This window comes from Lathamus discolor, unplaced genomic scaffold (genome assembly GCF_037157495.1).
Source record: "Lathamus discolor isolate bLatDis1 unplaced genomic scaffold, bLatDis1.hap1 Scaffold_135, whole genome shotgun sequence".
Lineage (NCBI taxonomy): Eukaryota > Metazoa > Chordata > Aves > Psittaciformes > Psittacidae > Lathamus > Lathamus discolor.
In genome coordinates this window covers 1,688-29,248 of record NW_027069164.1, presented here as the reverse complement: position 1 = coordinate 29,248, position 27,561 = coordinate 1,688, and the positions used below count along the sequence as shown (strand labels likewise).

Here is a 27,561-nt window from a genome sequence, read left to right as displayed (position 1 = left end):
TTACTGGGACCCCCATTAAGGGGGTACAGGAGTTAATGGGATCTCTACTAATGAGGTACTGGAAGCCCCATTAAGAACTGAAATGGGGTTAATGGGACCCCATTAATGTGGCACTGGGCTTACTGGGACCCCATTAAGGGGGTTCTGGTATTAATGGGACCTCTATTAATGGGCTACTGGGAGCCCCATTAAGAACTAAACTGGGGTTAATGGGACCCTATTAAGAGGGCACTGGGGTTACTGGGACCCCCAATAGGTGTTAATGTACCCCCATTAAGAACTGAACTGGGCTTACTGGGCCCCATTAAGGTGGCACTGGCCTTACTGGGACCCCCAATAGGGGTTAATGGAGCCCCATTAAGAACTAAATTGGACTTACTGGGACCCCATTAAGAGGGTACTGGGGTTACTGGGACCTCCCATAGGGGTTACTGGGAAGCCCATTAAGAACTGAACTGGGCTTACTGGTCCCCCATTAAGGCTGCACTGGAGTTAATGCGATCTCTATTAATGGGGTACTGGGAGCCCCATTAATAACTAACCTGGGCTTACTGGGACCCCATTAAGAACTAACCTGGGCTTACTGGGACCCTATTAAGAGGGTACTGGGCTTACTGGGACCCCATTAAGGGGCTACTGGAGTTAATGGGATCTCTACTAATGGGGTACTGGGAACCAATTAAGAACTAAACTGGGGTTACTGGTCCCCCATTAACGGGGTACTGGGCTTACTGGGACCCCCAATAGGGGTTAATGGAGCCCCATTAAGAACTAAACTGGGGTTACTGGGACCCCATTAAGAACTAAACTGGGCTTACTGGGACCCCATTAAGGAGGTACTGGAGTTAATGGGACCTCTATTAACGGGGTACTGGGAGCCCCATTAATAACTAACCTGGGCTTACTGGGACCCCATTAAGGGGCTACTGGAGTTAATGGGATCTCTACTAATGGGGTACTGGGAACCCATTAAGAACTAAATTGGGGTTACTGGTCCCCCATTAACGGGGTACTGGGCTTACTGGGACCCCCAATAGGGGTTAATGGAACCCCATTAAGAAATAACCTGGGCTTACTGGGACCCCATTAAGGAGATACTGGAGTTAATGGGATGTCTATTAATGGAGTACTGGGAGCCCCATTAAGAACTAAACTGGGGTTAATGGGACCTCATTAAGGAGATACTGGGGTTAACGGGATCTCTATTAATGGGGTACTGGGAGCCCATTAAGAAGTAAACTGGAGTTACTGGGACCCCATTAAGGTGGCACTGGCCTTACCGGGACCCCCAATAGGGGTTAATACACCCCCATTAAGAACTAAACTGGGCTTACTGGGACACCATTAAGGAGGTACTGGAGTTAATGGGATCTCTACTAATGGGGTACTGGAAGCCCCATTAAGAACTGAACTGGGCTCACTGGTCCCCCATTAAGAACTAAACTGGCCTTACTGGGACCCCCAATAGGGATTAATGGAGCCTCATTAAGAACTAAACTGGGGTTACTGGTCCCCCATTAAGAACTAAACTGGCCTTACTGGGACCCCCAATAGGGGTTAATGGAACCCCATTAAGAACTGAGCTGGGGTTACTGGTCCCCCATTAAGAACTAAACTGGGGTTACTGGTCCCCTATTAAGAACTGAACTGGGCTTACTGGGACCCCATTAAGGTGGCACTGGGCTCACTGGTCCCCCATTAAGAACTAAACTGGGGTTACTGGTCCCCCATTAAGAACTAAACTGGGGTTACTGGGCCCCCATTAAGAACTGAACTGGGGTTACTGGGCCCCCATTAAGAACTAAACTGGGGTTACTGGTCCCCCATTAAGAACTAAGCTGGCCTTACTGGGACCCCCAATAGGGGTTAATGGAGCCCCATTAAGAACTAAACTGGGGTTACTGGGACCCCATTAAGGAGGTACTGGAGTTAATGGGACCTCTATTAACGGGGTACTGGGAGCCCCATTAAGAACTAAACTGGGGTTACTGGTCCCCCATTAAGAACTAAACTGGCCTTACTGGGACCCCTAATAGGGGTTAATGGAGCCCCATTAAGAACTAAACTGGGGTTACTGGGACCCCATTAAGGAGGTACTGGAGTTAATGGGACCTCTATTAACGGGGTACTGGGAGCCCCATTAAGAACTAAACTGGGGTTACTGGTCCCCCATTAAGAACTAAACTGGCCTTACTGGGACCCCCAATAGGGGTTAATGGAGCCCCATTAAGAACTAAACTGGGGTTACTGGGACCCCATTAAAGAGGTACTGGAGTTAATGGGACCTCTATTAACGGGGTACTGGGAGCCCCATTAAGAACTAAACTGGGGTTACTGGTCCCCCATTAAGAACTAAACTGGCCTTACTGGGACCCCTAATAGGGGTTAATGGAGCCCCATTAAGAACTAAACTGGGGTTACTGGGACCCCATTAAAGAGGTACTGGAGTTAATGGGACCTCTATTAACGGGGTACTGGGAGCCCCATTAAGAACTAAACTGGGGTTACTGGGGCCCCCAATAGGGGTTAATGGAGCCCCATTAAGAACTGAACTGGGGTTACTGGGCCCCCATTAAGAACTAAACTGGGGTTACTGGGCCCCCATTAAGAACTAAACTGGGGTTACTGGTCCCCCATTAAGAACTAAACTGGGGTTACTGGTCCCCCATTAAGAACTGAACTGGGGTTACTGGTCCCCCATTAAGAACTAAACTGGGGTTACTGGTCCCCCATTAAGAACTAAACTGGGGTTACTGGTCCCCCATTAAGAACTGAACTGGGGTTACTGGTCCCCCATTAAGAACTAAACTGGGGTTACTGGTCCCCCATTAAGAACTGAACTGGGGTTACTGGGCCCCCATTAAGAACTAAACTGGGGTTACTGGTCCCCCATTAAGAACTAAACTGGAGTTACTGGTCCCCCATTAAGAACTGAACTGGGGTTACTGGGCCCCCATTAAGAACTAAACTGGGGTTACTGGTCCCCCATTAAGAACTAAACTGGGGTTACTGGGCCCCCATTAAGAACTGAACTGGGGTTACTGGGCCCCCATTAAGAACTAAACTGGGGTTACTGGTCCCCCATTAAGAACTAAACTGGGGTTACTGGTCCCCCATTAAGAACTGAACTGGGGTTACTGGTCCCCCATTAAGAACTAAACTGGGGTTACTGGTCCCCCATTAAGAACTGAACTGGGGTTACTGGTCCCCCATTACCGACCCCCCCTCCCCCTCATGGTGAGGGGGGGGGAGGGGCCTACCCCCCCCTCCCCTCCCCCCATCCCCCTCCCCCCTCCCCTCCCCCCCCCTCAATCCCTTACCTGCAGCGGGGGGAGGGGGGGTCCCGGGTGCCCCCCGGGGGGGTGGGGGGAGGGGCGGGGGGGGTATTTCCGTGTCCGTTTTCCTCCCCCCCCCCCTATTTCCTCTTTGGCTTCCTCCTCCTCCTCCTCCTCCTCCTCCTCCTCCTCTATGGCGCGGCCTCACCCCCGGCGCGCTGCAACCAAGGCGCGACGCAAGCCACCCCCCCCGCCCCGCGATGGACCCGCCTAAACCCCGCCTCCCGCCTCTCATTGGCTCAGCCCGCCGCCCCTCAAGCGCCCATTGGTGGAGAGCCGGCGGCAACGCGGAAGTCCCACCTTGGACGGGGGTGGTAAAGGGGGAAGGAGGGGGGGGGGGGGGAGAGCAGCGGAGCAGGCAGCGCCGCGGGCAGCCCGGCCGCCATCTTGTCATGGGGTCCTTGCCCCCCCCCCCCCACACACCTCAGGCCGCCATTGCCGCGTTAAAGCGGAGGGAGCGAGGGGGGAAATGGCCCGAAATCGCCTCTTTTCGACCCAAAAGCGACGCGGGTCGCGCTCAAAGCCACTCAGTGCGACCCAAAAAGGCACCCCGGGGAGGGGGGGGGGGTGGAATAAGCGACCCCCCCCCCCCCCACCCCCGGAAGCGGTGTAAAGCTGAGGTAAATGGGGTGAAAAAGCACGAAATAAGGGCAAAAGCAGCGGTTTCCTGCGGAATTTGGGTGGGTTTCTGGGGAAAAAGGGGGAAAACGGCAGGTTGGGGGGCAAGGAGGCTCGAAAAGCGCTGGAAACGGTTGGGAAAGAGACGGAAATGGCGCAAAAAGAGAGGAAAATGCCCCAAAACTCGCCCTGGGGGGGGAGTAAAAGGGATGGAGGATCGCGATTGGCTGCTTTTTGAGGTAAAATCCGCTCAAAAGAGGAGTTTGGAGGGCGAAAGTGGGGTTTAAAGCCCCAAAAGGCACCAAAACCCCCCAAAATGGGTTTTTTTCATCAGAAGCACCCCAAAAATGGACTTTTCCCATCAAAATCACCCAAAAATGGACTTTTTCCATCAAAATCACCCAAAAATGGACTTTTTTCATCAGAAACCCCCCAAAAATAGACTTTTTCCATCAAAATCACCCCAAAAATGGACATTTTCCATCAAAATCACCCCAAAATGAACTTTTTCCATCAAAATCCCCCCAAAAATGAACTTTTTCCATCAAAACGCCCCCAAAATGGATTCTTTTCATCAAAATACCCCCAAAATGGACTTTTTCCATCAAAACCCCCCCAAAATGGATTCTTTTCATCAAAAGCCCCCCAAAATGGGCTTTTTCCATCAAAATGCCCCCAAAATGGACTTTTTCCATCAAAATCACCCCAAAATGAACTTTTTCCATCAAAATGCCCCCAAAATGAACTTTTTCCATCAAAAACCCCCCAAAAATGGACTTTTTCCATCAAAATCACCCCAAAATGAACTTTTTCCATCAAAACCCCCCCAAAATGGATTCTTTTCATCAAAAGCCCCCCAAAATGGGCTTTTTCCATCAAAATGCCCCCAAAATGGACTTTTTCCATCAAAATCACCCCAAAATGAACTTTTTCCATCAAAATGCCCCCAAAATGAACTTTTTCCATCAAAACCCCCCCAAAATGAACTTTTTCCACCAAAAACCCCCCAAAAATGGACTTTTTCCATCAAAATCACCCCAAAATGAACTTTTTCCATCAAACCCCCCCCAAAATGGATTCTTTTCATCAAAAGCCCCCCAAAATGGGCTTTTTCCATCAAAATGCCCCCAAAATGGACTTTTTCCATCAAAATCCCCCCAAAAATGAACTTTTTCCATCAAAATCCCCCCAAAATGGGCTTTTTTCATCAAAATCCCCCCAAAATGGACTTTTTTAATCAAAACCCCCCAAAAATGGACATTTTCCATCAAAAGCCCCCCAAAATGGACTTTTTTCATCAAAATGAACTTTTTCCATCAAACCCCCCCCCAAAAATAGACTTTTTCCACCAAAAGCCCCCAAAATGGCCTTTTTTCATCAAAATCCCCCCCAAAATGGCCTTTTTTCATCAAAATCCCCCCCAAAATGGGCTTTTTCCACCAAAATCCTCGCAAGAATGGGTTTTTTCCACGGAGAAAGGGGCGGAAAGTTCCAGAATTCACCATTTCCGGGGAATTTGGGTGGAAATCGCGGCCAAAATCCCTCGAAACCCCACGTTTCCACCCAAAAAGCGGCTGCAAACTGCACCCAAATCGCTGAAAATGCTCTTTTTTGTGAACGAAAATGACGGAAAATGCCCTTTTTTCACCCGTTTCGGGGCAAAATTGAGGCCAAAGGCCCGGAAAACGAGCGTTGGAAAGGAAGAAACGGCACCAAAATCGCCCCGAATTGCCCATTTTGGGGGAATTAAAGGAAAATTCCCAATTCGTCCCCCCCAAAATGACAAATTTGGTCAAAATTCTCCCCCAAACCCCTAAAAAATCCCATTTTTATGCCCCTTTTTTGGTCAAATTTGGGCAGAAAACCTCAAAATGAGACACCCAACCCCCAAATTTGGAGGACAATTTGGGTCCAAATCATTGAAATCGCTGAAATTAAGGAAAACGGCCTCAAAAAGCCCCGAAATTCCCCTTTTTCGGGGTGAAAGCATGCGGAAAGCGTTGAAAAGAATAAACCCAGATGAAATTTGGGGCAGGATTTGGTTAGAATCGGGTGGAAATGAAGCAGAATTCACTAAAACTCAGCAAATTCCACCCCAAATTCATGTCGTTCCCTCAAATCTCACCAAAATAACTTCAAAATGCAGGGAATTCACATGAAAATTCAGAAACTTGCCTCAAAATACAAAAAATTTCACTTAAAATTCACCAAATTCCCTTCAAATTCACCAAAGTTGACCAAAATTTCATCAAAATCACTAAAACTCAGCAAATTCCACCCCAAATTCATGATGTTCCCTCAAATTTCTGCTAATTCGCTTCAAAATGCAGGGAATTCACATGAAAATTCAGCAAATTGCCTCAAAACACCAAAAATTTCACTTAAAGTTCAGCAAATTCCCTTCAGATTCACCAAAGTTGACCAAAATTTCATCAAAATCACTAAAACTCAGCAAATTCCACTCCAAATTCATGATGTTCCCTCAAATCTCACCAAAATAACTTCAAAATGCAGGGAATTCACATGAAAATTCAGCAAATTGCCTCAAAACACAAAAAATTTCACTTAAAATTCACCAAATTCCCTTCAAATTCACCAAAGTTGACCAAAATTTCATCAAAATCACTAAAACTCAGCAAATTCCACTCCAAATTCATGATGTTCCCTCAAATCTCACCAAATCCACTTCAAAATGCAGGGAATTCACATGAAAATTCAGCAAATTGTCTTAAAACACCAAAAATTTCACCTAAAACTCACCAAATTCCCTTCAAACTCGCTGAATTTTGCTACAAATTCATCAAATTCACTAAAACTCAGCAAATTCACCTCCAAATTCACGACATTCCCTCAAATCTCACCAAATCCACTTCAAAATGCAGGGAATTCACATGAAAATCCAACAATTTGCCTCAAAACACCAAAAATTCCACTTAAAACTCACCAAATTCCCTTCAAATTCACCAAAGCTGACCAAAATTTCATCATAAGTCACTGAAAATTCAGCAAATTTGCTGTAAATTTCATCACCTTTGCTGAAAGTTTCTTAAATCCCCTAAAAATTTGGCAAATTCGCTCTAAAATTCATGCAATTCCCTGCAAAATTCAACGGATTCACTAAAAATCCATAAAATTTCCCCCAAATCGCTTGCCTTTTACCAAAACTCCACATTTTTCTAAGCAAACACTGGAACAAACCCTTTTCTTGGCCTCTTTCACAGCAAAACCCCCTCTTCCTCCCCAAACCAGCATCAAAACTGGGCTGAAAAGCCCATTTTAACCATTTTGCTGCCTCCTAAACTACCGTTTTTTGTTAAGCCACCCCCAACCCCCCCCCCAAATTGCCCTTTAAGCCCCAAATTTGAGGGGGTTTCAACCAAATTCGAGCTTTTTGGTAACAGGGAGGGGAGCAAGAGGCACTTTTTGCCCCAAAATACCCATTTTTGGGGGTGAGAATGGGTTGAAAAAGGAGAAAACCCCTGAAATTTGGGGGGAAATGGGACATTTGGGTGGGTCTTGGGCAACCTTGACCACGGCCACCCATTGGCCAACCCTTGGCCACCCCTTGGCCACCCATTGGCCAACCCTTGGCCACCCATTGGCCACTCATTGGCCAACCCTGGCCACCCATTGGCCACCCATTGGCCAACCCTTGGCCACCCATTGGCCCCTCATTGGCCACTCATTGGCCACCCATTGGCCAACCCTTGGCCACCCATTGGCCCCTCATTGGCCACTCATTGGCCACCCATTGGCCAACCCTTGGCCACCCATTGGCCACTCATTGGCCACTCATTGGCCAACCCTGGCCACCCATTGGCCACCCATTGGCCACTCATTGGCCAACCCTTGGCCACCCATTGGCCACTCATTGGCCACCCATTGGCCAACCCTTGGCCACCCATTGGCCACTCATTGGCCACTCATTGGCCAGCCATTGGCCATCCATTGGCCCCTCATTGGCCACCCATTGGCCAACCCTTGGCCACCCATTGGCCATCCATTGGCCAACCCTTGGCCTCTCATTGGCCACCCATTGGCCAACCCTTGGCCACCCATTGGCCGCCCATTGGCCAATAACAACACTGGTCCTTAGGGGATGTGTCCTCGGCCCCGCCCTCACCTCTGCCTGCCGATGACGTCACAGGAGCCAGGAGAAGCCATCAGCCAATCAGAGCTCTCGTTCCTGGGGAGGGTATGATGTCATAGAGGGGGCGGAGCCAACGCCAGCCCCTATATCCCCCCATAGACCCCTATATCCTCCCTATAGACCCCTATATCCCCCCATAGACCCCTATATCCCCCCATAGACCCCTATATCCTCCCTATAGACCCCTATATCCCCCCATAGACCCCTATATCCCCCCTATAGACCCCTAAATCCCCCCTATAGACCCCTATATCCCCCCATAGACCCCTATATCCCCCCTATAGACCCCTAAATCCCCCCTATAGACCCCTATATCCTCCCTATAGACCCCTATATCCTCCCTATAGACCCCTATATCCTCCCTATAGACCCCTATATCCCCCCATAGACCCCTATATCCCCCCTATAGACCCCTAAATCCCCCCTATAGACCCCTATATCCTCCCTATAGACCCCTATATCCCCCCTATAGACCCCTATATCCCCTGTATAGACCCCCATATCCCCCCCATAGACCCCCATATCCCCCCCATTGACCCTATAAGTCCCCTATATCCCCCCATAGGTCCCAATACCCACCTATATCCCCCCCATACTCCTCTATAGGCCCCCATATGACCCCTACAGCCCCCCCATATCCCCCTGTATCGCCCCATAAGTGCCCTATAGCAACGTGTATCACCCATATAAACATATACCCCCTTTTCATTGCCCTATATAGACCCTATGTTACTCTTAAGCCCCCCCATAAGTGCCCTATAGATCCCTATATCCCCCCATAGCCCCCCATATACCCCACATAGAGCCCCCAAATCCCCCCCATATCCCCCCTATAGCTCCCTATTCCCCGCAATACATCCGCTATAGGCCCCATATCACCCCATAGGTCCCCTATATTACGCCATATCCCCCTTATAGCCCCATATAACCCCCCATAGGCCCCTACAGTGCCCCATAGCCCCCCTATAGCCCCATGCAACCCCTATATAACCCCCTTATATCAGCTTCTGTAGAGCCCCATATCCCTTCTATAGCCCCATATACCCCCCCATAGGCACATACAGTGCCCCATAGCCTCTCTATAGCCCCATATTCCCCACCTATAGCCCCCTATACTGCCCCATAGCCCCTCTATTCCCCCATATACCTCCCGTATAGGTCCCTATAGCCCCATATACCCCTTCATAGGCCCCTATAGTGCCCCATATCCTCCCTATACCCGCTACCCAGGCCTATATAGCCCCATATATCCTCCCCATAGACCCCTATAGTGCCACATAGCCCCTGATAGTGACCTATATCCCCTATATAGGTCCCTATAGTGCTTTGCATCCCCCCCCATAGGCTCCTATAGACCACCCCACAGCCCCCCCATAGCCTCCTATAGACCCCCACATAGACCCCCCCATAGACCCCTATAGGGCCCCCCATAGACCCCTATAGCCCCCCCCATAGACCCCTATAGGCCCCCCTATAGCCCCCCCCATAGACCCCTATAGGGCCCCCCCACAGACCCCTATAGCCCCCCCCATAGACCCCTATAGGCCCCCCCCATAGACCCCTATAGGCCCCCCCCATAGACCCCTATAGCCCCCCCCATAGACCCCTATAGCCCCCCCATAGACCCCTATAGGCCCCCCCCATAGACCCCTATAGCCCCCCCCCATAGACCCCTATAGCCCCCCCCCATAGACCCCTATAGCCCCCCATAGACCCCTATAGGGCCCCCCCATAGACCCCTATAGCCCCCCCATAGACCCCTATAGCCCCCCCATAGACCCCTATAGGGCCCCCCCATAGACCCCTATAGCCCCCCCCATAGACCCCTATAGCCCCCCCATAGACCCCTATAGGGCCCCCCCATAGACCCCTATAGGGCCCCCCCATAGACCCCTATAGCCCCCCCATAGACCCCTATAGAGCCCCCCCATAGACCCCTATAGGGCCCCCCCATAGACCCCTATAGCCCCCCCCATAGACCCCTATAGCCCCCCCCATAGACCCCTATAGGGCCCCCCCATAGACCCCTATAGGGCCCCCCCATAGACCCCTATAGCCCCCCCCATAGACCCCTATAGGGCCCCCCCATAGACCCCTATAGCCCCCCCCATAGACCCCTATAGGGCCCCCCCATAGACCCCTATAGCCCCCCCCATAGACCCCTATAGGGCCCCCCCATAGACCCCTATAGCCCCCCCCCATAGACCCCTATAGGGCCCCCCCATAGACCCCTATAGGGCCCCCCCATAGACCCCTATAGCCCCCCCATAGACCCCTATAGAGCCCCCCCATAGACCCCTATAGGGCCCCCCCATAGACCCCTATAGCCCCCCCCATAGACCCCTATAGCCCCCCCATAGACCCCTATAGGGCCCCCCCATAGACCCCTATAGGCCCCCCCATAGACCCCTATAGGGCCCCCCCCATAGACCCCTATAGGACCCCCCCCATAGACCCCTATAGCCCCCCCCATAGACCCCTATAGCCCCCCCATAGACCCCTATAGGCCCCCCCCATAGACCCCTATAGGCCCCCCCATAGACCCCTATAGGGCCCCCCCATAGACCCCTATAGGGCCCCCCCATAGACCCCTATAGCCCCCCCATAGACCCCTATAGGGCCCCCCCATAGACCCCTATAGGCCCCCCCATAGACCCCTATAGGGCCCCCCCATAGACCCCTATAGCCCCCCCCATAGACCCCTATAGCCCCCCCATAGACCCCTATAGGGCCCCCCCATAGACCCCTATAGCCCCCCCATAGACCCCTATAGGGCCCCCCCATAGACCCCTATAGCCCCCCCCATAGACCCCTATAGGGCCCCCCCCATAGACCCCTATAGCCCCCCCCATAGACCCCTATAGGGCCCCCCCATAGACCCCTATAGGGCCCCCCCCATAGACCCCTATAGCCCCCCCATAGACCCCTATAGGGCCCCCCCCATAGACCCCTGTAGCCCCCCCATAGACCCCTATAGCCCCCCCCCCATAGCCCCCTATAGCCCCCCCCATAGACCCCTATAGCCCCCCCCATAGACCCCTATAGGGCCCCCCCATAGACCCCTATAGGGCCCCCCCATAGACCCCTATAGCCCCCCCATAGACCCCTATAGGGCCCCCCCATAGACCCCTATAGCCCCCCATAGACCCCTATAGGGCCCCCCCATAGACCCCTATAGCCCCCCCCATAGACCCCTATAGGGCCCCCCCCATAGACCCCTATAGCCCCCCCATAGACCCCTATAGGGCCCCCCCCATAGACCCCTATAGCCCCCCCATAGACCCCTATAGGGCCCCCCCCATAGACCCCTATAGAGCCCCCCCATAGACCCCTATAGGGCCCCCCCATAGACCCCTATAGCCCCCCCCATAGACCCCTATAGCCCCCCCATAGACCCCTATAGGCCCCCCCATAGACCCCTATAGGCCCCCCCCCATAGACCCCTATAGGGCCCCCCCATAGACCCCTATAGCCCCCCATAGACCCCTATAGCCCCCCCCATAGACCCCTATAGGGCCCCCCATAGACCCCTATAGGCCCCCTATAGCCCCCCCCATAGACCCCTATAGGGCCCCCCCATAGACCCCATAGGGCCCCCCATAGACCCCATAGGGCCCCCCATAGACCCCTATAGCCCCCCCCATAGACCCCTATAGGCCCCCCTATAGCCCCCCCCCATAGACCCCTATAGGCCCCCCCCATAGGGCCCCCCATAGACCCCTATAGCCCCCCCATAGACCCCTATAGCCCCCCCCATAGACCCCTATAGGGCCCCCCCATAGACCCCTATAGCCCCCCATAGACCCCTATAGCCCCCCCATAGACCCCTATAGCCCCCCATAGACCCCTATAGGCCCCCCCATAGACCCCTATAGGGCCCCCCTATAGCCCCCCCCCCCCCCCCCCCGCCGTCGCCGTCGATGACGTTACCGGATGACGTTACCGGCCGGCGCCCCGCGCGCGCCATGACGCCGCTCTACCCCGGCCGGCGGGCGCCGCCTCTACTCCTCCTCCCCCCCCCCGGACTTCCGCTCCAGCCTCTACTTCCGGCCTCTTCCTTCCGGCGCCGGCGGAAGTGGAGGCGGCGCTCTAGCTCGGTCCTCCAACCGCGTTAACGGGCGGGCCCGCCTCGCCGTCTCTATGGTCTTGAGGGACCGGAAGAGAAGGAGCGGGCTTCCGGTGCGCGGCGCTGAGGGGACGCCGGGCTGGGCGGCGGCGGAGCAATGGAGGTGAAGGGCAATGGGGCGGCAATGGGGCGGCAATGGGCGCTATGGGGCAGGAATGGGGGCTATGGGGCAGGAATGGGGGCTATGGGGTGTTAATGGGGGCTATGGGGTGTTAATGGGGGCTATGGGGTGTTAATGGGGGCTATGGGGCAGGAATGGGCGCTATGGGGCAGGAATGGGGGCTATGGGGCAGGAATGGGGGCTATGGGGTGTTAATGGGGGCTATGGGGTGTTAATGGGGGCTATGGGGTGTTAATGGGCGCTATGGGGCAGGAATGGGCGCTATGGGGTGTTAATGGGGGCTATGAGATGTTAATGGAGGCTATGGGGCGGGAATGGGCGCTATGGGGCGGGAATGGGCGCTATGGGGCAGGAATGGGGGCTATGGGGTGTTTAATGGGGGCTATGGGGCAGGAATGGGCGCTATGGGGTGTTAATGGGCGCTATGGGGCAGGAATGGGCGCTATTGGGCAGGAATGGGCGCTATGGGGCAGAATGGGGGCTATGGGGTGTTAATGGGGGCTATGGGGCAGGAATGGGCGCTATGGGGCAGGAATGGGGGCTATGGGGTGTTAATGGGGGCTATGGGCAGGACATGGGCACTATGGGGTGTTAATGGGCGCTATGGGGCAGGAATGGGCGCTATGGGGCAGGAATGGGCGCTATGGGGTGTTAATGGGCGCTATGGGGCAGGAATGGGCGCTATGGGGCAGGAATGGGGGCTATGGGGCAGGAATGGGGCTATGGGGTTAATGGGGGCTATGGGGTGTTAATGGGGGCTATGGGGTGTTAATGGGGGCTATGGGGTGTTAATGGGCGCTATGGGGCGGCAATGGGGGCTATGGGGCAGGAATGGGGGCTATGGGGCAGGAATGGGGGCTATGGGGGCAGGAATGGGCGCTATGGGGCAGGAATGGGGGCTATGGGGTGTTAATGGGGGCTATGGGGCAGGAATGGGGGCTATGGGGTGTTAATGGGGGTTATGGGGTGTTAATGGGCGCTATGGGGCAGGAATGGGCGCTATGGGGTGGGAATGGGCGCTATGGGGCAGGAATGGGCGCTATGGGGCGAGAATGGGGGTATGGGGCAGGAATGGGGGCTATGGGCAGGAATGGGGGCTATGGGGTGTTAATGGGGCTATGGGGCGGGAATGGGCGCTATGGGGCGGGAATGGGGCGTATGGGGTACATAGGGCGTGATGGGGGCACCTATGGGGGGCTGTGGGGCCTTTAGGGGTACATAAAGGGGCTATGGGGTGCTGGGGTGCCCCTATGGGTCTGTGGGGTTCCCTTATGGGTCTGTGGGGGGTGCTGTGGGTCTGTGGGTGCCCCTATGGGGCTGTGGGGGGTCACTATAGGGTGTTGGGATGCCCCTATGGGTCTGTGGGTGTCGCTATGGGTCTGTGGGGATTGCTTATGGGGCTGTGGGGGGTTGCTATAGGGTGTTTGGATGCCCCTGTGGGTCTGTGGGGGGCGCTGTGGGTCTGTGGGGGGCTCTGTGGGTCTGTGGGTGCCCCTATGGGTCTGTGGGTGCTGCTGTGGGGCTGGGGGTGTTGCTGTGGGTCTGTGGGTGCCCCAATGGGTCTGTGGGTGCCGCTGTGGGGCGCTGTGGGGCAGGCAGGGTGCCCCTATGGGTCTGTGGGTGCTGCTGTGGGTGCCGCTATGGGTCTGTGGGTGCCGCTGTGGGGCGGGCAGGGTGCCCCTATGGGTCTGTGGGGCGGGCAGGGTGCCCCTATGGGTCTGTGGGTGCCCCTATGGGTCTGTGGGTGCTGCTGTGGGGCGCTGTGGGGCGGGCCGGGTGCCCCTATGGGTCTGTGGGTGCCCCTATGGGGCTGTGGGTGCTGCTGTGGGGCGCTGTGGGGCGGGCAGGGTGCCCCTATGGGTCTGTGGGTGCTGCTGTGGGTGCCGCTATGGGTCCTGTGGGGTGCCGCTGTGGGGCGGGCAGGGTGCCCCTATGGGTCTGTGGGGCGGGCAGGGTGCCCCTATGGGTCTGTGGGTGCCCCTATGGGTCTGTGGGTGCTGCTGTGGGGCGCTGTGGGGCGGGCCGGGTGCCCCTATGGGTCTGTGGGTGCCCCTATGGGGCTGTGGGTGCTGCTGTGGGGCGCTGTGGGGCGGGCAGGGTGCCCCTATGGGTCTGTGGGTGCTGCTGTGGGTGCCGCTATGGGTCTGTGGGTGCCGCTGTGGGGCGGGCAGGGTGCCCCTATGGGTCTGTGGGTGCCCCTATGGGTCTGTGGGTGCCGCTGTGGGGCGCTATGGGGCGCTGTGGGGCGGGCAGGGTGCCCCTATGGGGCTGTGGGTGCCGTTGTGGGGCGCTGTGGGGCGGGCAGGGTGCCCCTATGGGGCTGTGGGGCGCTATGGGGCGCTGTGGGGCGGGCAGGGTGCCCCTATGGGTCTGTGGGTGCCCCTATGGGGCTGTGGGTGCTGCTGTGGGGCGCTGTGGGGCGGGCAGGGTGCCCCTATGGGGCTGTGGGTGCTGCTGTGGGGCGGGCAGGGTGCCCCTATGGGTCTGTGGGTGCCGCTGTGGGGCGCTGTGGGGCAGGCAGGGTGCCCCTATGGGTCTGTGGGTGCTGCTGTGGGTGCCGCTATGGGTCTGTTGGTGCCGCTGTTGGGGCGGGCAGGGTGCCCCTATGGGTCTGTGGGTGCCCCTATGGGTCTGTGGGTGCCGCTGTGGGGCGCTATGGGGCGCTGTGGGGCGGGCAGGGTGCCCCTATGGGGCTGTGGGTGCCGTTGTGGGGCGCTGTGGGGCGGGCAGGGTGCCCCTATGGGGCTGTGGGGCGCTATGGGGCGCTGTGGGGTGGGCAGGGTGCCCCTATGGGGCTGTGGGTGCTGCTGTGGGGCGCTGTGGGGCGGGCAGGGTGCCCCTATGGGGCTGTGGGTGCTGCTGTGGGGCGGGCAGGGTGCCCCTATGGGTCTGTGGGTGCTGCTGTGGGGCGCTGTGGGGCGGGCAGGGTGCCCCTATGGGTCTGTGGGTGCCCCTATGGGGCTGTGGGTGCTGCTGTGGGGCGCTGTGGGGCGGGCAGGGTGCCCCTATGGGGCTGTGGGTGCTGCTGTGGGGCGCTGTGGGGCGGGCAGGGTGCCCCTATGGGTCTGTGGGTGCCCCTATGGGGCTGTGGGTGCTGCTGTGGGGCGGGCAGGGTGCCCCTATGGGTCTGTGGGTGCCCCTATGGGGCTGTGGGTGCTGCTGTGGGGCGGGCAGGGTGCCCCTATGGGTCTGTGGGTGCCCCTATGGGGCTGTGGGTGCTGCTGTGGGGCGGGCAGGGTGCCCCTGTGGGTCTGTGGGTGCTGCTTTGGGGCGCTGTGGGGCGGGCAGGGTGCCCCTATGGGTCTGTGGGTGCTGCTGTGGGGCACTGTGGGGCGGGCAGGGTGCCCCTATGGGGCTGTGGGTGCTGCTGTGGGGCGGGCAGGGTGCCCCTATGGGTCTGTGGGTGCTGCTGTGGGGCGCTGTGGGGCGGGCCAGGTGCCCCTATGGGTCTGTGGGTGCCCCTATGGGTCTGTGGGTGCTGCTGTAGGGGCGGGCAGGGTGCCCCTATGGGTCCTGTGGGTGCCCCTATGGGGCTGTGGGTGCTGCTGTGGGGCGCTGTGGGGCGGGCAGGGTGCCCACGCTGCCTGCCCGCAGTTCCCCGGGGGCAGTGACAATTACCTGGCCATCGCCGGCGCCGCGCACCCCCTTCCTCACCGGTGCCGAGGTACGGGGGGGGCGGGACCCATAGCGACCCATAGAGACCCATAGAGACCCATAGAAACCCCATAGGGACCTATAGCGACCCATAGAAACCTCATAGAGACCCATAGAAACCCCATAGAGACCCATAGAAACCTCATAGGGACCTATAGCGACCCATAGAAACCCCATAGGGACCTATAGCGACCCATAGAAACCTCATAGAGACCCATAGAAACCCCATAGAGACCCATAGAAACCTCATAGGGACCTATAGCGACCCATAGAAACCTCATAGAGACCCATAGAAACCCCATAGAGACCTATAGAGACCCGTAGAAACCTCATAGAGACTCATAGAGACCCATAGAAACCCATAGGACCTATAGCGACCATACAAACCCCATAGAGACCCATAGAAACCCCATAGAGACCCATAGAAACCCCATAGGGACCTATAGAGACCCATAGAGACCCATAGAAACCCCATAGGGACCCATAGCGACCCATAGAGACCCATAGAAACCCCATAGGGACTCATAGAGACCCATAGAAACCCTATAGGGACCCATAGAAACCCCATAGAGGCCTATAGAGACTCATAGAAACGTTGTACGGACCCATAGAGACCATAAAGACCCATAGACACCATAGAGACCCCATAGAGACCTCATAGAGAGCTATAGAAACCCCATAGAGACCCAGAGACCCGAGACCCATAGAGACCTATAGAAAACCGATAGAGACGGGACCCATAGAGACCCCATAGAGACCCATAGAGAGCCCATAGAGACCCGAGACCCATAGAGAGAGACCCATAGAGTCCCTATAGAGTCTTATAGAGCCCCATACACCCCATAGATCCCATAGAGTCCTGTGCACCCCCATAGACAATGATAGGCACCATACATCCCGCATTGTTTCCATAGAGCCCTGTACACCCCATAGCGCCCTATAGACCCCATAGAGCTCTATAGACCCCATAGGCTCACATAGACCCCCATAGACCCCCATTGCCCCATAGACTCCCATAGACACCCTCTACCCCATAGATCCCTATTAACCCATAGACTCCCATTACCCCCCTTACCCCATAGACCCCCATTACTCCATTCCCCCATAGAACCCCATTACCCCCCTTACCCCATAGAACCCCATTACCCCATAGACCCCTATTGCCCCCCTTACCCCATAGACCCCCATTACCCCATTCCCCCCATTGCCCCCCATTGCCCCCCATTGATCCCCATCACCCCATAGCCCCCCATTGCCCATCACCCCACAGCCCCTATTGCCCCCCATCACCCCATAGCCCCATTGCCCCCCATCACCCCATAGCCCCATTGCCCCCCATTGCCCCCCATCACCCCATAGCCCCATTGACCCCCATTGCCCCCCATCACCCCATAGCCCCCATTACCCCATTGCCCCCCATTGCCCCCCCCAGACCTTCCACACCCCCAGCCTGGGGGACGAGGAGTTCGAGCTGCCCCCCATCTCCCTGGACCCCGTTGCCGACGTCGTGGGCCCCTTCGAGGACCTGGGCGAGCCCGGGGGGGCGGGGGGGCTGGAGGGGGCGGGGCTGGGGCCGGGGGGGCGGGGCCAGCCGCTGACCCCGCCTTCGCGGCCCCTCCCCCCACCGCCTCCCATCCCCATCCCCCCCCGCCCCCCACCCCCCACCCCCACCCCCACTTCGGGGGGTGCAGGGGCTGGAGATGGGGCTCGGGCACGGGCTCATGGAGCAAGGAGCGGGGCTGCTGGCGGGGGGCTCGCCATGGTAACGGGGGGGGATGGGGGGCGGGGGGGGATATGGGGGGGAGGGGATATGGGGGGGTAATGGGGGGGATGGGGGTTATGGGGAGGTAATGGGGTGATGGGGGGCAATGGGGGCTATGGGGTGATGGGGGGCATGGGGTATGGGGTGATGGGGGCAATGGGGGTGATGGGGGGCAATGGGGGTCAATGGGGCTATGGGGTGATGGGGGCAATGGGGCTATGGGGTGATGGGGGGCAATGGGGGTCAATGGGGCTATGGGTGATCGGGGGCAATGGGGGTCAATGGGGCTATGGGGTGATGGGGGCAATGGGGGTCAATGGGGCTATGGGGTGATGGGGGGCAATGGGGGTCAATGGGGCTATGGGGTGATGGGGGCAATGGGGGTCAATGGGGCTATGGGGTGATGGGGGCAATGGGGGTCAATGGGGCTATGGGGTGATGGGGGCAATGGGGGTCAATGGGGCTATGGGGTGATGGGGGCAATGGGGGTGATGGGGGGCAATGGGGTCAATGGGGCTATGGGGTGATGGGGGCAATGGGGGCTATGGGGGGAAATGGAGATGGGGGGATATGGAGGGGGATACGGGGGGGAAATGGGGATAGAAGGGGCACGAAGGCGGTTTTGGGGTGGAAAAACGCGTTTTTGGTGCAAAAAAAGTCATTTTTGGCACCCCAAATCTATTTCTGGCGTGAAAAAAAAGTCTTTTTTGGTGCAAAAAAGCCGGGTTTGGTGACCCAAGTCCAGTTTTGGTGCAAAAAAAGTCTTTTTCGGTGCCCCAACAGTGGTTTTGGTGCCAAAAAACTTATTTTTGGTGAAAAAAAAATTAGTTTTGGTGCGAAAAAAGAAGTTTTTTGGCACCCCGAAGCTATTTTTGGTGCAAAAAAAGATGGTTTTGGTGAAAAAAAGGTCAGTTTTGGTGTGGAAAAAGTCAATGTTGGTGCAAAAAAAGTCATTTTTGGTGCCCCAAAGCCATTTTTCGTGCAAAAAAAAAGGCATTTTTGTTGAAAAAAGGTCTGTTTTGGTGTGAAACAAGTCAATTTTGGTGCGAAAAAAGTAATTTTTGGTGTGCCAAAGCCGGTTTTAGTGCAAAAAAAAGGCATTTTCGGTGAAAGAAAGTCATTTTTGGTGCGAAAAAACGTGTTTTTGGTGCCCCAAAGCCGTTCTTGGTGCCAAAAAAAGTCATTTTTGGTGAAAAATGGTCGATTTGGTGCGAAAAAAAGTCACTTTGGGCACCCCAAAGCCGTTTTCGGTGCGAAAAAAGGGCGTTTTTGGTGCAAAACGGTTGATTTTGGTGCGAAAAACGTCGTTTTTGTTGCCCTGAAGCCGTTTTTGATGCAAAAAAAAAAGCATTTTTGGTGAAAAACGGTCAATTTTGGTGCGGAAAAAAGTCATTTTGGGCATCCCAAAGCCGTTTTCGGTGCGAAAAAGGGCGTTTTTGGTGCGAAAAGCGTCGTTTTTGTTGCCCTGAAGCCGTTTTTGATGCAAAAAAAGGCATTTTTGGTGAAAAAACGGTCGATTTTGGTGCGGAAAAAAGTAATTTTGGGCATCCCAAAGCCGTTTTCGGTGCGAAAAAGGGCGTTTTTGGTGCAAAAAGCGTCGTTTTTGTTGCCCTGAAGCCGTTTTTGATGCAAAAAAAAGGCATTTTTGGTGAAAAACGGACTGTTTTGGTGCGAAAAAGGTTATTTTGGGCACCCCCAAAGCCGTTTTTGGTGCGAAAAAGGGCGGTTTTGGTGAAAAAGGTCGATTTGGTGCGAAAAGCGTCGTTTTTGTTGCCCTGAAGCCGTTTTTGATGCAAAAAAAGGCATTTTGGTGAAAAACGGTCGATTTTGGTGCGAAAAGGTCATTTTGGGCACCCCAAAGCCGTTTTCGGTGCGAAAAAGGGCGTTTTTGGTGCAAAACGGTCTGTTTTGGTGTGAAACAAGTCAATTTTGGTGCGAAACAAGTAATTTTTGGTGTGCCAAAGCTGAGTCTGTTTTGGTGTGAAACAAGTCAATTTTGGTGCGAAACAAGTAATTTTTGGTGTGCCAAAGCTGGTTTTAGTGCAAAAAAAAGGCATTTTCGGTGAAAGAAAGTCATTTTTGGTGCCAAAAAAGTCATTTTTGGTGAAAAAACGGTCGATTTTGGTGCGAAAAAGGTCATTTTGGGCACCCCAAAGCCGTTTTCGGTGCGAAAAAGGGCGTTTTTGGTGTGAAAAGCGTCGTTTTTGTTGCCCTGAAGCCGTTTTTGATGCAAAAAAAGGCATTTTTGGTGAAAAAACGGTCGATTTTGGTGCGGAAAAGGTCATTTTGGGCACCCCAAAGCCGTTTTCGGTGCGAGAAAGGGCGTTTTCGGTGCGAAAAGCGTGGTTTTTGCCGCGCCGAGGCCGTTCTTGGGGCGCAGGGCCTGCGTTTTTGGGGTGAAAGCGGGCGGTTTTGGGGTCTGACGGCCGTGCCCCGCAGGAGCTGGAGCACTCCATGAGCCCCCAGTACAGCGCCGCCCCCCCCGTCACCATCGACGTCCCCCATGGCGGCCCTGAGCCCGGGGGGGCTGCTGGCCGCGGGGCAGCTCACCACCATCGACCAATCGGAGCTCAGCTCTCAGCTGGGGGCTCAGCCTGGGAGCCAATGGGACGCCGGGACCTAGCGTGGCCCCGGGGGGCAGCCCCCCCCCGCCGGCGGCGGTGCCGTCGCCCGAGGAGCGGCTCTCGCCCCCCCCCATCGCCCGCGGGCTCCGGGCAGGAGGAGGAGCCCGAGGACTTCCGGAGGGTGAGGAGCGACGAAATGGGCCAAAATTGGCCCAAAATGGGCAAAAAACTGGGCAAAAATGGCCAAAAATGGGCCAAAAATACACCCAAAATGGACCCAAAATGGGCAAAAATTGGCCAAAATGGACCCAAAAATGGGCAAAAATTGGCCAAAATGGACCAAAATTGGCCAAAATGGCCAAAAATGGACCCAAAATGGGCAAAAATTGGCCAAAATGGACCAAAATTGGCCAAAAATTGGCCAAAAATGGCCAAAAATGGACCCAAAATGGGCAAAAATTGGCCAAAATGGACCAAAATTGGCCCAAAAAATGGCCAAAAATGGGCTAAAATTGGCCCAGAATTGGCCAAAATGGACCCAAAATTGGCCAAATGGCCAAAAATGGACCCAAAATGGGCAAAAATTGGCCAAAATGGACCCAAAATGGGCAAAAATTGGCCCAAAATGGCCAAAAATGGACCCAAAATGGGCAAAAATTGGCCCAAAATGGACCCAAAATGGCAAAAAATTGGCCCAAAATGGCCAAAAATGGACCCAAAATGGGCAAAAATTGGCCCAAAATTGGCCAAAATGGACCAAAATTGGCCAAAAATAGGCCAAAATGGACCCAAAATGGGCTAAAATTGGCCAAAATGGACCCAAATTGGGACCCAAATGGCCGAAAAATGGGCCAAAAATACACACAAAATGGCCAAAAATGGGGCCAAAATGGCCTAAAATTACCCAAATTGGACCCAAAATGGGCTAAAATTGGCCCAAAATTGGCCAAAGTGGACCCAAATTGGCCCAAAAATTGGCCAAAAATGGGCCAAAATAGACCCAGAATGGCCCAAAATGGGCCAAAATGGACCCGAAATGGGCTAAAATTGGCCCAAAAATTGGCCAAAATGGACCCAAATTGGCCCAAACTGGCCGAAAATGGGCCGAAAATGGCGCAAAATGCCCCAAAATCGGCCCAAATGGACCCGAAATGGCCCCAAATTGGCCTATAATGGCCAAAAATGGGGCCAAAATGGCTCAAAATGTTCCAAAATGGCCCAAAATTGGCACAAAATGGGCCGAAAATAGCCCAAAATGGGTCCAAAATGGCCCAAAATTGGCCCTTTTTGGGGGATGAAATGTGACAGGTTTGGGGGGTGTGAGATTGAAGGGGTTTTGTGGCCAAAAATGAAGTTTTTAGTGGCTGAAATTATGTTTTGGTGGCCTGACTAATATTTTGGTGGCCAAATGGATGGTTTTAGTGGCCCAAGTAATATTTTGGTGGCCCAAAACGATGGTTTCAGTGGCCAAAATGAAGTTTTAGTGGCCAAAAGGGTGTTTTGGTGGCCAAACTAATATTTTGGTAGCCGAAACGATGGTTTTTGGTGGCCAAACTAATATTTCGGTGGCCCAAAACGATGGTTTTGGTGGCCAAACTAATATTTTGGTGGCCCAAACGATGTTTTTGGTGGCCAAAACTAATATTTTGGTGGCCCAAACGATGGTTTTGGTGGCCAAAACTAATATTTCGGTGGCCGAAACGATGGTTTTTGGTGGCCAAACTAATATTTCGGTGGCCCAAACGATGTTTTGGTGGCCAAAACTAATATTTCGGTGGCCGAAACGATGGTTTTTGGTGGCCAAACTAATATTTTTGGTGGCTGAAATGATGGTTTTGGTGGCCAAACTGATATTTCGGTGGCCCAAACGCCGTTTTCCCTCGAGCAAGAGCCCGTTTCCTGGTATTTTTTCATCAATCCCCCCCCTTTTCCCCCCCCCAAGGCCGCCCCGGCGCCCTCCCCTCCGGCCCCGCTGGCGCCGCCGGCCCCCCCCGGCTGCGAGGCGCCGCGCCGGGGCAAGCCCCCCAAGAAGGCCAAGAAGAAGAAGGACCCCAACGAGCCGCAGAAGCCGGTGTCCGCCTACGCCCTCTTCTTCCGCGACACCCAGGCCGCCATCAAGGGCCAGAACCCCAACGCCACCTTCGGCGAGGTCTCCAAGATCGTGGCCTCCATGTGGGACAGCCTGGGCGAGGAGCAGAAACAGGTCCCAAAAACCAGGGAAAAATCGGGGAAAATCGGGGACAATTGAAAGAAAATGGGGGAAAATGAGAAAAATCGGGGGAAATTGAGAAAAATCGAGAAAAATTGGGGAAAACCAGGGAAAATTGGAGAAAATTGAGAAAAAATCAGGGAAAATTGGGGGAAATTGAAAAAAATTGGGGAAAATTGAGAAAAAAAATCAGGGAAAATTGAGAAAAATGGGGGAAAATTGAGAAAAATTGAGAAAAATCAGGGAAAATTGGGGGAAATTGAGAAAAATTGGGGGAAATTGAGAAAAATCAGGGAAAATTGGGGAAATTGAAAAAAATTGGGGAAAATTGGGGGAAATTGAAAAAAATCAGGGAAAATTGAGAAAAATTGAGAAAAATCGGGGAAAATTGGGGAAAATTGAGAAAAATAGAGAAAAGTCGGGAAATTGAGAAAAATTGGGGGAAATGGAGAAAAATTGAGAAAAATTGGAAAAGATTGGGGAAAATTGAGAAAAATAGAGAAAAATCGGGAAATTCAGAAAAATGGGGAAAATTGAGAAAAAATGGGGGGAAAATTGAGAAAAATGGGGGAAAATTGAGAAAAACGGGGAAAATTGAGAAAAATGGGGAAAAAATTGGGAAAATTGAGAAAAATTGGAATTAAAAAATTGAGGAAAACTGAGAAAATTTGGGGAAAAATGGAGAAAAATTGAAGGAAATTGGGGAAATTTCAGAAAAATTGAAGGAAATAGCGGAAAATTCAGAAAATTGAAGTAAGTAAGGGAAAACTGAAAACTGAAGGAAATCGAGGAAAATCATGAAAAATGGAGGAAATTGGGAAAATGGTGGAAAATTGAGAAAAGTTGAAGGAAATTGAAGGAAATAGTGGGAAACTCAGTAAAATTGAAGGGAATTAGGGAAACTTATGAAAAAATGTGAGGAAATGGGGGAAATGGTGGAAAATTGGGAGAATTTGAAGGAAATGGGGGAAATGATGAAAAAAGGAAGGAAACTGGGGAAAAATTTAAGGCAGTGGGGGAAAATGATGAGAATTTGAAGGAAAATTTTAGTGACTTTCACTTTGGGTGAAATTTTGGGAGATCTGATGAATTTCGGTGAAATTTTGTACATTTTTTCGTGGAGTTTGAGATTTGGTGCATTTTGGTAGAATTTGGTGCAACTTTGGTGGAATTCGGGGAGATTCAATGGATTTTTGTGAAATCTGGTGTAGTTTTGGTACAAATTTGGTGGCATTTGGGGAGATTTGCTGAAATTTGGTTCGATTTTAGTGGAATTTTGGGGAGATTAGCTGAAATTTGGTTATATTTTAGAGGAATGTGGGGAGATTGGCTGAATTTTGGTGAAGCTTAGTTAAAATTTTAGTGGAATTTGGGGGAATTGGCTGAATTTTTGGTGGAATTTGGTTAGATTTTAGTGGAATTTTGGGGAGATTTGCTGAGATTTGGAGCTATTTTGGTGGAATTTGTGGGGATTTGATGGATTTTGGTGGAAATCTGTAAAATTCTGGAGGAATTTTAGGAGATCTGATGGATTTTGGTGGAATTCAGTACAATTTTGGTGGAATTTGGGGAGGCTTGGTGAAATATGGTTAAATTTTAGTGGAATTTTGGGAGATTAGCTGGAATTTGGTTAGATTTTAGTGGAATTTGGGGGGATTTGCTGGATTTTGGTGAAATTTGGTTAAATTTTAGTGGAATGCGGGGAGATTTGCTGAATTTTGGTGAAATTTTTGTTAAATTTTAGTGGAATGCGGGGGGATTTTGCTGGATTTTGGTGAAATTTGGATAAATTTTAGTGGAATTTGGGGGGATTTGCTGGATTTTGGTGAAATTTGGTTAAATTTTGGTGGAATTCGGGGGGATTTGCTGGATTTTGGTGAAATTTGGTTAAATTTTGGTGGGATTTGGGGGGATTTGCTGGATTTTGGTGAAATTTGGTTAGATTTTAGTGGAATTTTGGGGGGATTTGCTGGATTTTGGTGAAATTTGGTTAAATTTTGGTGGAATTTGGGGGGATTTGCTGGATTTTGGTGAAATTTGGTTAAATTTTGGTGGAATTTTGGGGGGATTTGCTGGATTTTGGTGAAATTTTGGTTAAATTTTGGGGGATTTGCTGGATTTTGATGAAATTTGGTTAAATTTTAGTGGAATGCGGGGAGATTTGCTGGATTTTGGTGAAATTTGGTTAGATTTTAGTGGAATTTGGGGGGATTTGCTGGATTTTGATGAAATTTGGTTAAATTTTAGTGGAATGCGGGGAGATTTTGCTGGATTTTGGTGAAATTTGGTTAGATTTTAGTGGAATTTGGGGGATTTGCTGGATTTTGGTGAAATTTGGTTAGATTTTAGTGGAATTTGGGGGATTTGCTGGATTTTGGTGGAATTTGGTTAAATTTTGGTGGAATTCGGGGGGATTTGCTGGATTTTGGTGGAATTTGGTTAGATTTTGGTGGAATTTGGGGGGATTTGGCTGCAATGCCCCCCTTGCCCCCCTCTGCAGGTGTACAAGCGGAAGACGGAAGCCGCCAAGAAGGAGTACCTGAAGGCCTTGGCCGCGTACCGCGCCATCTTGGTGCGTGCCGTAGGCATGCGCTTTGGGGTGAATTCATCAGGGTTTGGGGTCCGGCTTGTTATGACGCAGGTTTTTTAAACGCCAATGGATTTTGGGTTGAATTCATCAGGATTTGGGGCTTATACTGCTGGAATTAACGCTTTTCTAACACCAGTAGGTTTTTGGGGTGAATTCATCACGGTTTTGGGCTGAATTCTTCCAATTTGGGGTCTTCAATGTTACAATTGATGTTTCTTTAACCTGAATGGGTTTTGGGGTGAATTCATCCCCATTTCGGGCTGAATTCATCCCAATTTGGGGTCTTCAATGTAACAATTGATGTTTCCTTAACACGAATGGTTTTTTGGGATGAATTCATCACCATTTTTGGGCTGAATTCATCCCAATTTGGAGTCTTTAAGGTTACAGTTGATTTTCTTTAACTTACATGTCCTTTTGGGGTGAATTCATCCCCATTTTGGGCTGAATTCATCCCAATTTGGGGTCTTCAATGTAACAATTGACGTTTCCTTAACACGAATGGTTTTTGGGGTGAATTCATCGCCATTTCGGGCTGAATTCATCCCAATTTGGAGTCTTTAAGGTTACAGTTGATTTTCTTTAACTTACATGTGTTTTTGGGGTGAATTCATCCCCATTTTGGGCTGAATTCATCCCAATTTGGGGTCTTCAATGTAACAATTGACGTTTCCTTAACACGAATGGTTTTTGGGGTGAATTCATCGCCATTTCGGGCTGAATTCTTCCCAATTTGGGGTCTTTAACATTACAATTGACATTTCTTTAACTTACATGTGTTTTGGGGTGAATTCATCCCCATTTTGGGCTGAATTCATCCCGATTTGGCTCTTTAACGTTACAATTGACATTTCCTTAACACAAATGGTTTTTTGGGGTGAATTCATCGCCATTTCGGGCTGAATTCATCCCAATTTGGGCTCTTTAACATTACAATTGACGTTTCTTTAACTTACATGTGTTTTGGGGTGAATTCATCCCCATTTTGGGCTGAATTCATCCCAATTTGGGGTCTTCAATGTAACAATTGACGTTTCCTTAACACGAATGGTTTTTGGGGTGAATTCATCGCCATTTCGGGCTGAATTCTTCCCAATTTGGGGTCTTTAACATTACAATTGACATTTCTTTAACTTACATGTGTTTTGGGGTGAATTCATCCCCATTTCGGGCTGAATTCACCCCGATTCGGGCTCCCCGCGTCCCCCCCATCACCCCTTCCCCTTCCATTCCAGACCTCCTCGGACTCCACCGACGCCGAGCCCAGCCCCGCTCCCCCCCCCCCCTCCTCCCCCTCCTCCTTCCTCCTCCTCCTCCTCCTCCTCCCCCCCCCCCACCTCCTCCCCCGGACCCCCCCCCTCCTCCGCCCCCCCCCATCACCCAGATCCTCATCCCCAAGCAGCTCCTGGCTCCGTCTTTGGTCGCCGTGATCCCGGTGCCGCCGCGGGCGCCGGCGCCGCGCCTGCAGCCCCCCCCCTTGCAGCAGATGCCCCCTCCGGTGCCGGCCCCCCCGACCCAAGGGGGGGGCTCTCTTGCAGGCGCCGCCGCCGCTGCTCCAAGCCATGCAGCAACCGGTGCCCACCGGTGCCGGTGCCGGTGCCGGTGCCGGTGCCGGCACCCCCCCGCCGCGCTTACGGCTCACCTTGCCCCCCCCCGGCCCCCCCCCCCCCGGGCCCCGCCGGCCCCCCCGCTGCACATCAAGATCCTGCCCCCCCTGCGCGTGCTGGCGGCGCCGGCGCCGGCCGGCAAGGACGCGGGCGCCGGAGGAGGGGAGGACGAGGAGGAGGAGGAGGAGGAGGAGGAGGCGGCGGCGGCGGAGGAAGAGGAGGAGGTGGTGGAGATGGTGGGGGGGGAGTTCGGCACCGAGGTGAGGAGGGGGTGGGGGGGAATTTGGGGGAATTTGGTGGAAATTTTGGGGAAATTTGGGGGAATTTGGTGGAAATTTGGAGGAATTTGGGGGAAATTTGGTGGAAATTTGGGGAATTTGGGGGGAATTTGGTGGAATTTTGGGGAAAATTGGTGGAAATTTGGGGATATTTTTGGGGGAAATTTGGTGGAATTTGGGGAAATTTGGAATTTGGGGGAATTTGGTGGAATTTTGGGGAAAATTGGTGGAAATTTGGGGGTATTTTGGGGGAAATTTGGGGGAAATCTGGTGGAATTTTGGGGAAATTTTGGAATTTGGGGGGAATTGGTGGAATTTTGGGGAAAATTGGGGAATTTTGGGGGAATTTGGTGGAATTTTGGGAAATTTGGTGGAATTCAGGAAATTTGGGGGAAATCTGGTGGAATTTTTGGGAAATTTGGGGGAATTTTGTGGGAAATTTTGGTGGAATTTGGGGGCAATTTGAGGGGAATTTTGGATTTGCGAGTTTTACAGGGATCTGGGGGAAATTTGGTGGAATTTTGGGGAAATTTGGTATTTTGGGGAA

General features: G+C 53.0%; 2 protein-coding genes and 1 pseudogene across 2 annotated transcripts in view; 1 reads left to right on the top strand and 2 right to left on the bottom strand.

Moving 5' to 3' along the window:
• The window catches only part of LOC136006271 (chromodomain-helicase-DNA-binding protein 8-like), a 54,359-nt gene extending 46,170 nt beyond the window's left edge, over positions 1-8,189 (bottom strand). Inside the window, 1 exon segment of the mRNA XM_065664308.1 lies at positions 8,077-8,189. The gene's annotated coding sequence lies outside the window, so the exon portion shown is untranslated.
• Positions 8,190-12,013: 3,824 nt separating this feature from the next.
• Positions 12,014-26,651, top strand: LOC136006272 (TOX high mobility group box family member 4-like). The gene is made up of 7 exons (XM_065664309.1): positions 12,014-12,332; positions 15,945-16,014; positions 17,437-17,766; positions 20,206-20,511; positions 22,273-22,533; positions 25,040-25,111; positions 26,365-26,651. The coding sequence occupies exons 1-7, from the start codon at positions 12,244-12,246 to the stop codon at positions 26,557-26,559; spliced, it is 1,323 nt and encodes a 440-aa protein (XP_065520381.1). The 5' UTR covers positions 12,014-12,243; the 3' UTR covers positions 26,560-26,651.
• LOC136006273 (uncharacterized) lies at positions 16,039-16,808 on the bottom strand (annotated as a pseudogene).
• Positions 26,652-27,561: the final 910 nt, after the last annotated feature.

What these genes read in the sequence shown, in the direction of transcription:
- LOC136006272 (XM_065664309.1), top strand. Translation starts at nt 12,244, where the DNA reads ATGGTCTTGAGGGACCGGAAGAGAAGGAGCGGGCTTCCGGTGCGCGGC. An exon ending in AGCCCGAGGACTTCCGGAGG is followed by an intron (nt 20,512 to 22,272) that starts GTGAGGAGCGAC and finishes CCCCCCCCCAAG; the next exon opens with GCCGCCCCGGCGCCCTCCCC. An exon ending in CCGCGTACCGCGCCATCTTG is followed by an intron (nt 25,112 to 26,364) that starts GTGCGTGCCGTA and finishes CTTCCATTCCAG; the next exon opens with ACCTCCTCGGACTCCACCGA.